The sequence below is a fragment of the Somniosus microcephalus genome, chromosome 6 (genome assembly GCF_052327205.1).
Source record: "Somniosus microcephalus isolate GS21.2 chromosome 6, FLI_Smic_1.0, whole genome shotgun sequence".
NCBI classification, from domain to species: Eukaryota; Metazoa; Chordata; class Chondrichthyes; order Squaliformes; family Somniosidae; genus Somniosus; species Somniosus microcephalus.
The window spans coordinates 232255081-232267861 of NC_140992.1; the positions used below are offsets into that span (position 1 = coordinate 232255081).

At 42.1% G+C, this 12781-nt stretch overlaps 2 protein-coding genes across 3 annotated transcripts in view; both read left to right on the forward strand.

The window, feature by feature from the left end:
* Window positions 1-7773, forward strand: part of pop4 (POP4 homolog, ribonuclease P/MRP subunit) — a 40329-nt gene extending 32556 nt beyond the window's left edge. For both annotated transcript variants that reach the window (XM_085991534.1, XM_085991533.1), the window contains exons 5-7: window positions 2679-2740; window positions 3837-3938; window positions 5170-7773. In XM_085991534.1, coding sequence (XP_085847660.1) covers window positions 2679-2740; window positions 3837-3938; window positions 5170-5306 — 301 coding nt within the window. In that variant the 3' untranslated portion in view covers window positions 5307-7773. The remainder of the gene's footprint in view (window positions 1-2678; window positions 2741-3836; window positions 3939-5169) is intronic.
* A 3216-nt stretch (window positions 7774-10989) lies between these two features.
* LOC147116518 (uncharacterized) overlaps window positions 10990-12781 on the forward strand; it is a 40254-nt gene continuing 38462 nt past the window's right edge. Inside the window, exon 1 of the mRNA XM_085992051.1 lies at window positions 10990-11145. Within this exon, the coding sequence (XP_085848177.1) occupies window positions 11094-11145 (52 nt within the window). The 5' untranslated portion in view covers window positions 10990-11093. The remainder of the gene's footprint in view (window positions 11146-12781) is intronic.

Sequence of the window (12781 nt, forward strand, 5' to 3'; positions counted from 1 at the left end):
CAATTTGCACAGTTAAACTCTGATCTGAAGCTCTCATTACTTAACAATTAGACTTTGTAGCATTAAAGGAGCAGAGCTCCACCTTGGCAGCAGAATAATATATTGTACATTTCCTGGAGTATTGTGTGCTTTTCTGGAACCCTCATTAGAGGAAGGATGTAGCTAAGCTGGAAACGGTGCAGAGAAGAGCTACTAGAATGATTATGGAACCGGAGTATAAAACGTATGAAGAGAGACTTGCAGAACTGGGACTATTCTCATTGGAGAGGAAAAGACTGTGGCGTTTTGATTGAGCTTTTTACATTAATGAGGCTCAGGATGTAGAAGATCAGTAAGGGGTATTTGATTTGGTATGAGACAGCAGAACCAGAGTGTGCAAGTATAAGTGAAAAGAGGTAGATTTAAAAAGGAGCTAAAGTGTTACTTCACCAAGAAGATGGTCATTTTTGGGACAACTTAACAAGGGAAATAGTAGGGGCAAGTAGCTCAGATTTCCTCAAGATCAAATTGAACAACTATCTTCAAGAAACACAATCAGTTGCAATGGCTAGGACAGCAGGAAAGAGTGTTAAATGGACCTATAGGGCAGATTTTCTGACACCTCTCCCAGGAAAATCCTGCGACAGGGTAAAAGGAGCAGAGACCTGGATATCCAGGTCTCGCTTCTATTACCTGATCTTTGTGTCCAGTGATTTGAGCGTTCTCTGGCAACAAGAAGCAGGAAAATTGTGCTCTATGGTCTCTTCTGGCCTTGAGATTTTTTGAATCTTCCAACTTGCCACAAACAACACCATGGCATATCCTTTTTTTATTCATTCACGGGATGTGAGCGTCACTCGAATGGCCGACAATTATTGCCCATCCCTAATTGCCTATAAGAAGGTGGTGGTAAGCTGCCTTCTTGAACCGCTGCAGTCCGTGTGGTGAAGGTACTCCCACAGTGACTTTGTCATAGCGGTTTGGCACAACTGAGTGGCTTGCTAGGCCATTTCAGAGGGCAGTTAAGAGTCAACCACATTGCTGTGGGTCTGGAGTCATCTGTAGGCCAGACCGGGTAAGGACAGCAGATTTCTATCCCTAAAGGACATTAGTGAACCAGATGGGTTTTTACGACAATCCGGTAGTTTCACGGTCAACAATACTGATACTAACTTTTATATTCCAGATTTATTTAATTAACTGAATTTAAATTGCCCAGCTGCCATTGAACTCATGTCTCCGGATCATTAGTCCAGGCCTCTGGATTACTAGTCCAGTAACATAACCACTATGCTACCATTCCCGTACCCATCCACTACTTTTCGGCATAGCAAACAAATCTCAACAGAGCTTTCCATCAATGCAATAGAAAAAATAGATTCAATAGCAGTAGCTCATGTTTAGGAGCCAGTATTTCTACATTTGAGTACACTTGCTGTGTGTGATTTATTGTCTCATTTCTTCCTACTGGGCCTACTTCTTCCTTACACATTTGTCTGCACTTTTTTTGTTCTAGTGTTGAACCATTGGCAGTTGTAAACCAAAATGCTAGTATTTAAAGTTAGAGGCAGGGCTGGCAAACTCCGAGTAAGTAGTGGTTTTCCCAGTGATTCAGCGAGTTCATGCAGTGAGTCGTCTTCTTAGGCAGTCCCTCGGAACCGAGGATGACTTGCTTCCACATTAAAAATGAGTTCGCAGGTGACTGATTAGTCCAATGTGGGACCTACAGTCTCTGTCACAGGTGGGGTAGACGGTGGTTGAAGGGGCGGGTGGGTGGGGTGCTTGGGTTGACGTGCATTCCTTGCGCTGCCTGCGCTTGGCTTCCGCTTGCTCCCGGCGAAGAGACTCGAGGTGTTCGGCGCCTTCCCTGATGCTTCTCCTCCACTTTGTGCGGTCTTGGGCCAGGGATTCCCAGGTGTCGGTGGGGATGTTACACATTTTCAAGGAGGCTTTGAGGGTGAGTACCCAGCCACATGACCCAGGGAAGTCCCAGGTCCAATATCCGTTCAGAAATTGCAGGAAAAGGTGAGCTGATGCTTTAGGGGTGAACCCTTCATTGGAAATCACAACTGACAAAGGGTCTATAACCCATTTTTTTTAATATTGTGTCATTACAATCGCTGAGCTAGCTGATCTCGGTTAGGGTGGCATTTGGTTAGTGAGGGGAAAGTCCTGCTTCTGCTCGTTATCCAGTGACTCCTGCTGGACGTGCAGGTGTGAACATCACATTTGAAAACTTGTTTGCTGCAGTTTAAGACACGCACACTTAAATAATTTCAACTCATTTTGATGCAAACATTTTTGATACTGAGGTTTTTTTTTCCCTATTCAGTTTTTTGATTTGCATCAGTGAACCCTGGCAGTATGCCCCTCACTTTTGGAAAGAAGTATTGAATATGGAAGTGGTCAGATAGCACTGTGAAGGAGGTTGGGTGGAACTTGATAATCACATCTTTGCTTTTCTTAAATACTGAAATCTTTCTAAAAATATTGATGCACAGGTTAATTTATTTTTATTTTTAAAGATTTACTTTATTTTTGGCTGAGGTGTATGTAGAAGTAAAAAAAAAAAATGATTTAAATTGCAGTTCAGGTTCCTGGTAAGTCCCACTGAATGACAACTGATTTAGAAAAGATTTTTGTATTTTATTGTCAACCTGCCTGCTTGATTGCTATGATTTTTTTTTAAACATTTATAGGCAGACACAGATGATTCAGACCAAACTGCTGAAGGCAGACTTTCATGGAGCCATTGTGACAGGTACACATGTAGATAGATTTGTTTACTAGTAAGCAAAGTATGGAGAACCTATAGCACGGAAGATAAACCCTAAGATGTAGAACATACAGCTTTTTTTTTGTAAGAAGGTAAGATCATGGATATAGTGTTCAACCCATCTAACTTGTGCAAATTTAGACTGGAGAAGCTGGCGTTGTTCTCCTTCGAGCAGAGAAGGCTAAAAGGAGATTTGCTGGAGGTGTTTAAAATCATGAAGAGTTTAGATAGAGTAAATAAAGAGAAACTGTTTCCAATGGCTGAAGGGTCAATAACCAGAGGGCACAGATTTAAGGTGATTGGCAAAAGAATCAGAGGCGACATGAGTAAAAACTTTTTTACTCAACGAGTGACTAGGATTTGGAATGCACTGCCTGATAGGGTGGTGGTAACAGATTCAATAGTGGCCTTCAAAAGAATATTGGATTAATAATTGAAGGAGAAAGAGCTGGGAAGTGGAACCAATTGGATTGCTCTTCGAAAGTGCCGGCGCAGACTCGATGGGCCGAATAATCTCCTCCTGTGCTGTACTTTTCTCTGATTCTGTGCATAAAAATACGCTGCAAATGCTGGAAATTGCTTAAAACACACTTTCCATTAGTGTCTGAATTAAGAACAATTTTGATTTTTGACTCGGCACCATCCATACTATATCCTTCTTGTCAAGCTCGTGTCTCTTTACTCTGTTGAATTAGGAGTCTGAATTTTTGAATGCTTCAGTTAAGATTGCATCACTTAAGTGCGAAGGTGTTGTGTTTAACTCTTTTTTTGCTGTAATGATGGTCCTATGATGGTTACGTATTGTGTACAGTTATAGAAATGGCATGTGAAGTGTTAAGAGTTTGTATTTATTAGTCTCCTACCAGCAAACACAGCTCTGTCTCCAAGGGTCTGATCTTTCAGTTTCCCTAGAAAAATAATTAGATCCCGCAGGTTTCAGAAATGTAAGATTAATTTATTTTTGCACAACGCACATGTGCAAACAATGATTCTAATCCATCAATCTATAAGCATAAAAAAAACTTTAAACATTTTTTGGTGAGATCCACATTTTTATATTAAAAATCTGTTTGCATTACAGTGGTGAAGTCCAAATGTCCCTCCTATGTAGGGGTCACAGGAATTATTCTACAGGAAATGAAACATATATTCAAGATTATCACTGTGGAAAATAAGCTTAAAGGTATTGTTACAAATTTCAGGTCTGCTCTAGGGTTTATTATCACTGGTCTGTTCTGTAAGTGGATGCCACACCCTTTACAATGAGGAGTTTATCTAGTCATATGATAGCATGACTTGGGTCAAAGCAATAAAGCCCTGTAGTAAATGAACTGGATAAACTCTTGCGTGTTTCCATGTTTATTTTCCAGTCTTCTAAAGTAAGACTCTTCTGGTCGATTATCTCTGATTCTGACCAGCTCTGAGCTTAAAATTAGAGTGCTTTTTCTTGCTAAGTCAGGCTCTTCCTTGTTCTCATTTCCTAGCTGATCAGGAAACCAGCAGTTTGACCTCTGACCCACATTCCCTCTAAGCGACCCCTGCGCAGCTCTCAGCTGATCCAGCGCACCCCGGGTCCGGCTTTCCTTGTCTTGGGGTTGGCCAGTTAAACCAGCTACCATACCCCTGGGTGGAGGTGCCCCAGCAACGATCTCCTACTGTTTCCCAAATGACTAAGGCTGTCTGAGGGATGAGTTAACAACCCTTATTGTCACAGTTTAAAGTGGTATGTAAGTAGGAGCAGTCCACAAACTGGTCCGCCTACCTTTAATATACATCCTGTCCTCCCTCCCCTCAGCTTCTGGCTGCAAAGGGGATTTAGACCCTTCTGAGTAAATGTTAACTTTAAAGTGGCATTTTATTGTAAATCATTTTACGATCCTTCTGTGGCAAAATAGTTAGATCTCAAAACATGACCACATTGTACATCTTTTCCCCATGTGGTCAGTTTAACTCTGGTACAGCAACTAAAATAAAGTTCTGCTTAGCCTTTCCTCTAGTAATTTGTGTTCACTGCCATGTAAGCTTCCACCGTGTGGGACTAAATCCCATTTGAGCTTCAATTTTTGTAGCCCATAATTTCAGTCAAAGTCAGTTAAATGAAGGCTATATGTGGAGGATCGTGAAGTATAAATTACTGTTTGGTGCTGGGCTTGTACCATTTCCTCAAATTAGTGGTTTATAATCATTCCCAGATATCAATTATTCTCTGTTTTTCAAACGAGCTGTAAATTTTGTTGTTAATTCTCAAAATATTAATTCTGTAGTGGTGGTGACTTTACCAGCTTTGCCTAGAGAACATTTATATTAAAGCATAATATCTGTTGTTCAAATACTAAAGAATTGAAGAAAGTTAGAAACTTGATTTCACACACTATTCTAACTATTTTATTTGTTTTCCTGTCCTGCAACCCCAGTTATTCCCAAGCAAAATAGTATCTTCAGTGTGGAAATCGATGGCTTTGTTTCCTACATCTATGGCAGCAAGTTTCAGCTGCGATCAAGTGAACGCTCTGCTAAGAAATTTAAAGGGAAAGGAAGCATAGACCTTTAAATGGAGGGCTTGACACAACTTCACTGGACGAAATGTGGCCCCGTGTGTTCAGCTCAACCAGTGGGAACATGAATCGATTGTCTTGTCTGCTGGGATCTTTTTTTTAAAACTTGCAGTGCAACTCCCCATCAAGTTCCTGCATTCAATTGCTGAGCAACGAAAGGATTCGTCACAACATTCAGTAAATGTGTCCTAATCTACGTTATCTTTTCAGACAGTGAATTAACATATACTGGAAATAATTCACTTGTTTGCCAAATGTTTGGTTTCATTAAAGTTCATTAAAATATATAAAAGCCAAAATTAAATCATTGATTATATGACAGCACCAACAGCTTGCATTTATATACCTTTAACATAGAAATGTGTCCCAGTGCACGTCACAGAGGCGTAAGAAGAACTGGGTCCCGGGCCAATAAAGGAGACATTAGGAGGGGTGACCAAAAACTTGGTCAAACAGGTGAGTTTTAAGGAGGGTCGTAAAAAGGAGAGGGAAGCGGAGAGGCAGACTGGTTTAGAGGGATTTCCAGAGCATGAATCCTACAGGGCTGAAGGCATGACTGTTAATAGTGGGATGAAAACAGGGGGAGATGCACAGAGGCTGGAGTCAGAGAAACAAGAGTGTTCAGGGAGGGTTGTGATGGTGGAGGAGATTATAGAGTTGGGGAGGGGCAAGGATGAGAAGGAATTTAAATATGAGGACTTTAAAATTGGTACATTGTGGGAGGAGAGCCAGTGCAGGTCAGTGAGGAAAGGAGTGATGGATGAGTGGGACCTGGTGCAGGTTAGGATATGGACAGCAGCGTTTTTGATGAGCTGCAGTTTACCGAGGCTGGAGGATAGGAGGCTAGCCAGGAGGAGCATTAGAGCACATTTGTCTGGAGATGACAACAGCATGGATGCTTGTTTCAGCAGTAGTTGGGTGGAGGTGGGTGAAGTTACAGAGGTGGAAGTAGGTAGTCTTTGTGGTGGAGAGTTCAGCTCGGGGTCGAATAGGATGCCGAGGGGGATGGGAGTTAGATTCTGCTTCAGGGAAAGAAACCTGACCTTTGTTACTGCCACTGCAGTATGTTTTGTCATTGTTGATTTAGAGGAGGTAAAGGTTACTGAGTGAGAGCAATGTGTGCGCACACAGTTTGGGTAAGGACAAGATAAGGCTTGGCTGTGGCTGAATAAGCTACCCGCACTCAATCCAGGCTCCTGGATGCAATAATAGGGAAGGTCAGCACCTGTGTTGCTCCACTGAAGTGGCCAAAGGATGCTGTACTGGACATTTAATTGCGAATTTGCATTTGCTTTTTGTGAAATTGAATATTTTAAATGCAAATTTAATAAAAAGCAAAATGATGGTAAAAATCATCCCATTAACTTCCTGTTAGATGTCCTCATTTTCCTCTGGTTTCAGCAACTGTTTTGCCTGTTTTCTAGCTTTTTTTTTTCCAAACTGCAAACTTTAAAGTAAAGAAGTTCATACCTCTATGCATGACAGGGTCTGCTATTTATGATTGATGAACCACTTCAATGACACATTAACTTTTGTTATTTTCACATCTTATCTGCAGTCTGACTTAAAATACATGGGGAGCGATTTCCCAGTAGCTGAGCAGTTTTGCCTTGATTCTTTCATGCAGCAGATGCATCATTAGCAAATAAAATTGATGCTTTTAACTGTCAGTCATGCATTTTAGCTATCGGATTGCAGGTTAAAGTGTTAAGAAAATAAAAGGTAGATCTATTGCTGCCATTCGATGAAGTGATTAATCGATGACAATACCCAACACCATCACTTGTAGCAAAGGCAACTTTTTACGGTGGTGATCTTTGAAATTGTTCAGGTGTTACATTTTATTGAGACAATTTTAGATGTAGAAGTCTGAGAAAAGGGACAGCTAGACTCGAGCAATAAAAGCGACAGTGGCAGTTTACATAATGTCTTAAAAAAATATTGAAAATAATGCACTGCCTAAATTCCCCAATCGTAGAAAGGCACTTTTATTTTACGAGCGTGCAGACAATGGATGATGCACATTCCATAGTATAAACACCCAGATGTTTGGGTGACTGAATATATTGTACAATTGAAAATGTGCCGGCAGAGGAAGGGAGTTGTTGTCACTAGACGTAGGAAACCAATTCCCATGTTTACAGTCCATTAAGCACTTGGCTGTCCACATTACAGGGTGGACCCAACCTAACTGACACCCAGAGTAAAAGAGAAAATGCGGCAGATGGAGGTCACCTTCCCCACAGGTAGACAATGGACAATCGGCAATGTGAAAGGTGCCTTCAAATTGTAGTCCTATGGCATTGCACAACAAGATGTAAATTGAAAAACTGGATCAACTTTACATTAAATTTGAGTTTGCCTGTGTAAAATATGATGTATTGCAAATTGTCAGGTATGTCTTAAGCAATTCAATTTCGCCCACAGTAAAGCAAGGAACATTCATTTGTTTCTCTTCCTGAATCGTGTGCGTGTTATTATTTTGTCATTTGAAATGACAGTTTTTGTCAAATATGGACAATTAAATGTTTGTATAGGAGTATGAGCTGTGAGTGAAGCTGAGCTTAAAAAATACTTTGAGGAACGGGCCCTGAATTGTCTTGGGGCCTGAGGTACACTCGCAGAGTAAGTTGGCCAGGAGTACAGCGGAGGTAGAGGAAACTCCGGTGAGACCCCGAAATGGTGGGCCATCATCCAGAAGCTGAGCCGTTGCCAGTTTCCAACAGGCCTTGCAGCAGAGGGAAGTTACACCCACCTCAAAAAAAAAAAAAAAAAAAAAAAAAAAAGGCCGCTGGCATAATAAGGCGTCTGCTGCCTCCTTTCCATACAGTGATCTGGTTTCTGGGACGAAAAACAGCATCTAGATCGTTGTAGAGGCAGATGTGGCACTCACTGGGGTCTCTAGGTCAACGTCATGGTTTGGAACTCCCTGGAATTGATGCCAACTCATTTTTCTTATAAAGGAGGGGCAGGGCAAGGAGATTGCACTACAGAGGGAGGCCGCTAGCAGTATACCCAAGAATCTGGTACCCCATCTTCCTTCCACTCTTTCCCCCTACCCCCCCCATGTGTTAATTCTGGTGTGGGCACCTGTTATTTATGAGGTAACCACCCTGACCCTGGGCACTCTGGTGAGGTCAGGATTAGAGGTTAGCAACGTACAGTGGTCAGGAGGATTTTCAGCCCCAAAGTGACATTTAGCACCAGAGTCAAGATTTTGCTCCATTGGAATGGCTGGTACGGGAGGCTGCAGGTTGCTCAAGAATGGAGGTTGCATGACAGCTTTGATGAACAACATCTTCCAGTCTGCAGATATGATCCTGACCTCCCTGTTACTCACTGCTTCAAATTCACGCACCCCTCCACTCAAACCTCTGATCTTTTGGTCTTTGGCTTCTTACACTGTTCCAGTCCATCCCATTTTCCTGCCATTTTCCCCCATTCGCATTCCACCATTTTTGTCCTTTTTAATGCCTTTTCACTGCCTGACTTTGAGGAAGTTTGTATAGCACCCAGCATTTTTACCTCTTTCCAGCTTTAATTGAACCTGTTTACAGACTGTAAAACCTCAGTTAGTGCCTCTTTATAATAGTATATCCGTACTCTTGGCATTGCCTATTGTTCTCCCCGCCCATTTTTGTTTTAATTAGTCTTTTAAAGAGTCATACTGCCCTTTTTCAGTTCTGAAGGAATTCCATCTGAAGCATTAACTGGTCTGTTTTACTCATGGACTTGCAGTATATATCTGACATTTTCCGTTTTTATTTCAGATTTCCATCACTTGTTATTATTCGTTCTTTTCTAAATTAAAGTAGCTATTTCTTCCTCCTCCTTCCCCTCCCCACATAGTAATGTTCCTTTTTTAAAAGGGCACAATCTTCATGAAGTGTTTCGCAAACCTTATAAGAACATAAGAAATAGGAGCAGGAGTAGGCCATTTGGCCCCTCGAGCCTGCTCCGCCATTCAATAAGATCATAGCTAATCTTCTACCGCATCTCCACTTTCTTACACTATCCCTTGATTCCCTTAATATCCAAAAATCTATCGCTCTCTGTCTTGAGTATACTCAACGACTGAGCCTCCACAGCCCTCTGGGGTAGAGAATTGCAAAGATTCACCACCCTCTGAGTGAAGAAATTTCTCCTCATCTCAGTCCTAAATGGCTGACTCCTTATTCTGAGACTGTGACCCCTGGTTCTAGACTCCCCAGCCAGGGGAATCATCCTCCCTACATCTACCCTGTCAAGCCCTGTAAGAATTTTGTATGTTTCAATGAGATCACCTCTCATTCTTCTAAACTCTAGAGAATATAGGCCTAGTCAACTCAATCCTCATATTTCTCATCTACATGTTGCCCCTTGGTGACATCATCTGAAAACACAGCGTCAGTTTCCACATGTACGCTGACGACACCCAGCTCTACCTCACTCCTCTCGACCTCTCCACGGTGTCTAAATTGTCAGACTGCTTGTCTGACACACAGTTCTGGATGAGCAAAAAGTTTCTCCAATTAAATATTGGGAAGACCGAAGCCATTGTTTTCGGTCCCCGCCACAAACTCCGTTCCCGAGCCACTGACTCCATCCCTCTCCCTAACATCTGTCTGAGGCTGAACCACACTGTTCTCAACCTTGGTGTCGTATTTGACCCTGAAATGATCTTCTGACCACATATCCGCGGCATAACAAAGACCGCCTACTTCCACCTCCGTAACATCGCCCGTCTCCGCCCTTGCCTCAGCTCATCTGCTGCTGAAACCCTCATCCATGCCTTTGTTACCTCTAGACTTGACTATTCCAATGCACTCCTGGTTGGCCTCTCACATTCCACCCTACGTAAACTTGAGGTCATCCAAGACTCCGCTGCCCGTGTCCTAACTCGCACCAAGTCCCATTCGCCCATCACCCCTATGCTCGCTGACCTACATTGGCTCCCGATTAAATAGTGCCTTGATTTCAAAATTCTCATCCTTATTTTCAAATCGCTCCATGGCCTCGCCCCTTCCTATCTCTGTAATCTCCTTCAGCCCCACAACCCCTGAGAGATCTGCGCTCCTCTAATTCTGCTCTCTTGAGCATCCCTGATTATAATCGCTCAACCTTTGGTGGCCGTGCCTTCTGTTGCCTAGGTCCCAAGCTCTGGAATTCCCTCCCTAAACCTCTCCATCTCGCTTACCTCTCTTTCCTCCTTTAAGACGCTCCTTAAAACCTACCTCTTTGACCAAGCTTTTGGCCCTAATTTATCCTTATGTGGATCGGTGTCAAATTTCTTGTCTTAAAATACTCCTGTGCAGCGCCTTGGGACGTTTTACTACGTTAAAGGTGCTATATAAATACAAATTGTGTTGTTGTTATTCATAGGACAATACCCCCATCCCGGGAATCAGGCTGGTGAACTTTTGTTGCACTCCCTCTATGGCAAGTATATCCTTCCTTAGGTAAGGAGACCAAAACTACACAATACTCCAGGTGTGGTCTCACCATGGCCCTATATAATTGCAGTAAGACGTCTTTAGAGTCATAGAGTTTTACAGCACAGAAAGAGGCCCTTCGTGTCCGCGCCGCCCATCCACCCCTCTTATACTCAAATCCTCTTGTAATAAAAGGCCACTTTTTTCATTTGTTTGCGAATGCACTGCCCCTTTAATTTTTTTGTGATCTGTAACTGCTATTTGCTTTCACTTTCACTATTCAGTGAAGCGGCTGGAAGATGTGGCGTATTTGGTTAAAAATGATGTACATTTCTTTTTACAAATCAGTATCAAAATAAGACAAATGGGACAATGAACTGCTTTCTAGTAGAATTGATGATAGTTTACCTTGTCTCTTTAGCAGGTAAGTGGGGATTTCCTTTAAAATTTGTTTTCTGTCTCTGTCACTCCCGATAAGGAAGTCAATTTCTTTTTTTAATTTAAGGGCAGTAAAGGGTTTGCTGTAAAGTAGGCCTATATACCAGGGATTCATTCCGTAGGAGGTGGAAAGTTACACAATTCTGGTTTGACTTTTTAATGTGAAAGAAGAACAGGAAGTTACTTAAATGGTGGACTTCAATTAACCAAATATAAATTGATCGAGTCAGAATTAGTGCAAGGCTGCTTCAGATATATTGAGGTAAAGTTGTGCCATGCTCCGGGATCAAACGGAGAACCTGCTTCACTTTGTTTCAGTCTCTAGTTTGATCATGGGCCTTTGTGATCCCTCTTGCCTTTTGGAAGGTGGCACAATGGTACACCAGGCTGTGACGTAGGTATTAACTGCCAAACAATTCTTTTTATTCAAACAAATGTATTAAACAATGAAGGAATAAGCCAGTAGCATAGTCTTGCCGTAGGTTTTTACAGTAGCTTTTAAGCTAAACTATCTTCTTCAGTAAATAGAAAGTAACAAATAGTTGTGACTGCTGCGCTAATCTATAATGTACATAATAGTCTAATTTGCCAGTTCTATTCTTTCCTCACCATCCACAAAAACCTTCTGGCCTGATTTTTTTTTCATAAGCTTCAGACAGACTCCAGTATGAACCAGACAGGCTGAGAAAGACTTTCCAAAAGCAGCTGCATAAAGCCAGTTTAAGTAATTGTCTATTAAGCTCCAAAAGAGCAGCTAATCAAATATATATCTGAACCCACCAAAACAGCTACTACTGTATCAAAATAAGCGGTGGCATGTTTTACTGTGAATAATGCTAGTTTTTATACCCTGTATGTACTGTGGCAAAATCAACAAAACCAATAGCATGATGTACATTGGACAGAAATGCTTGCTGTTTGTCACACAAGATGATGACAGAGATTTAGTTGAAGTACATCATCATGTCACTTGTGCAGAGCACCATGGCAAGAGTGATGCCTGCCATTTCTGGATCTTCTCTTTTTCAAACAGAAAAACTCCCAAAACTTCTGATAAAGACAGTGGGGTAGAAATTGGACCTTGTTGGTTCTGTTTTACGGTCAAAACAAGGGGCAATTTTGGGGACCAAGGACCTGCATCAGAAGAATGTCTGAAAGACTTTTGACCCGATACTGGGTCGGGCCATATTTCAGGCATTCGGGGTGGCTGCCCAAAACAGGTAATAGGCTCCTTGCATATGAGCACGTAAATCTAGGCTGACACTCCAGTGCAGTGCTGAGGCAGGGCTGCACTGTTGGAAATGCCATCTTTATGGATGAGACGTCAAACCGAGGCCCTGTCTGCTCTCAGGTGGACGTAAAAGATCCCATAGCACTATTTCGAAGAACAGGGGGAGTTTTCCTCGGTGTCCTGGCCAATATCCCTCAAACAACATCACTAAAAACAGATTATCTGGTCATTATCACATTGCTGTTTGTGGGAGTTTGCTGTGCGCAAATTGGCTGCCGTGTTTCCCACAGTACAACAGTGACTACACGCCAACAGTACTTCATTGGCTGTAAAGCGCTTTGAGACGTCCGGTGGTCGTGAAAGGCGCTATATAAATGCAAGTCTTTCTTTC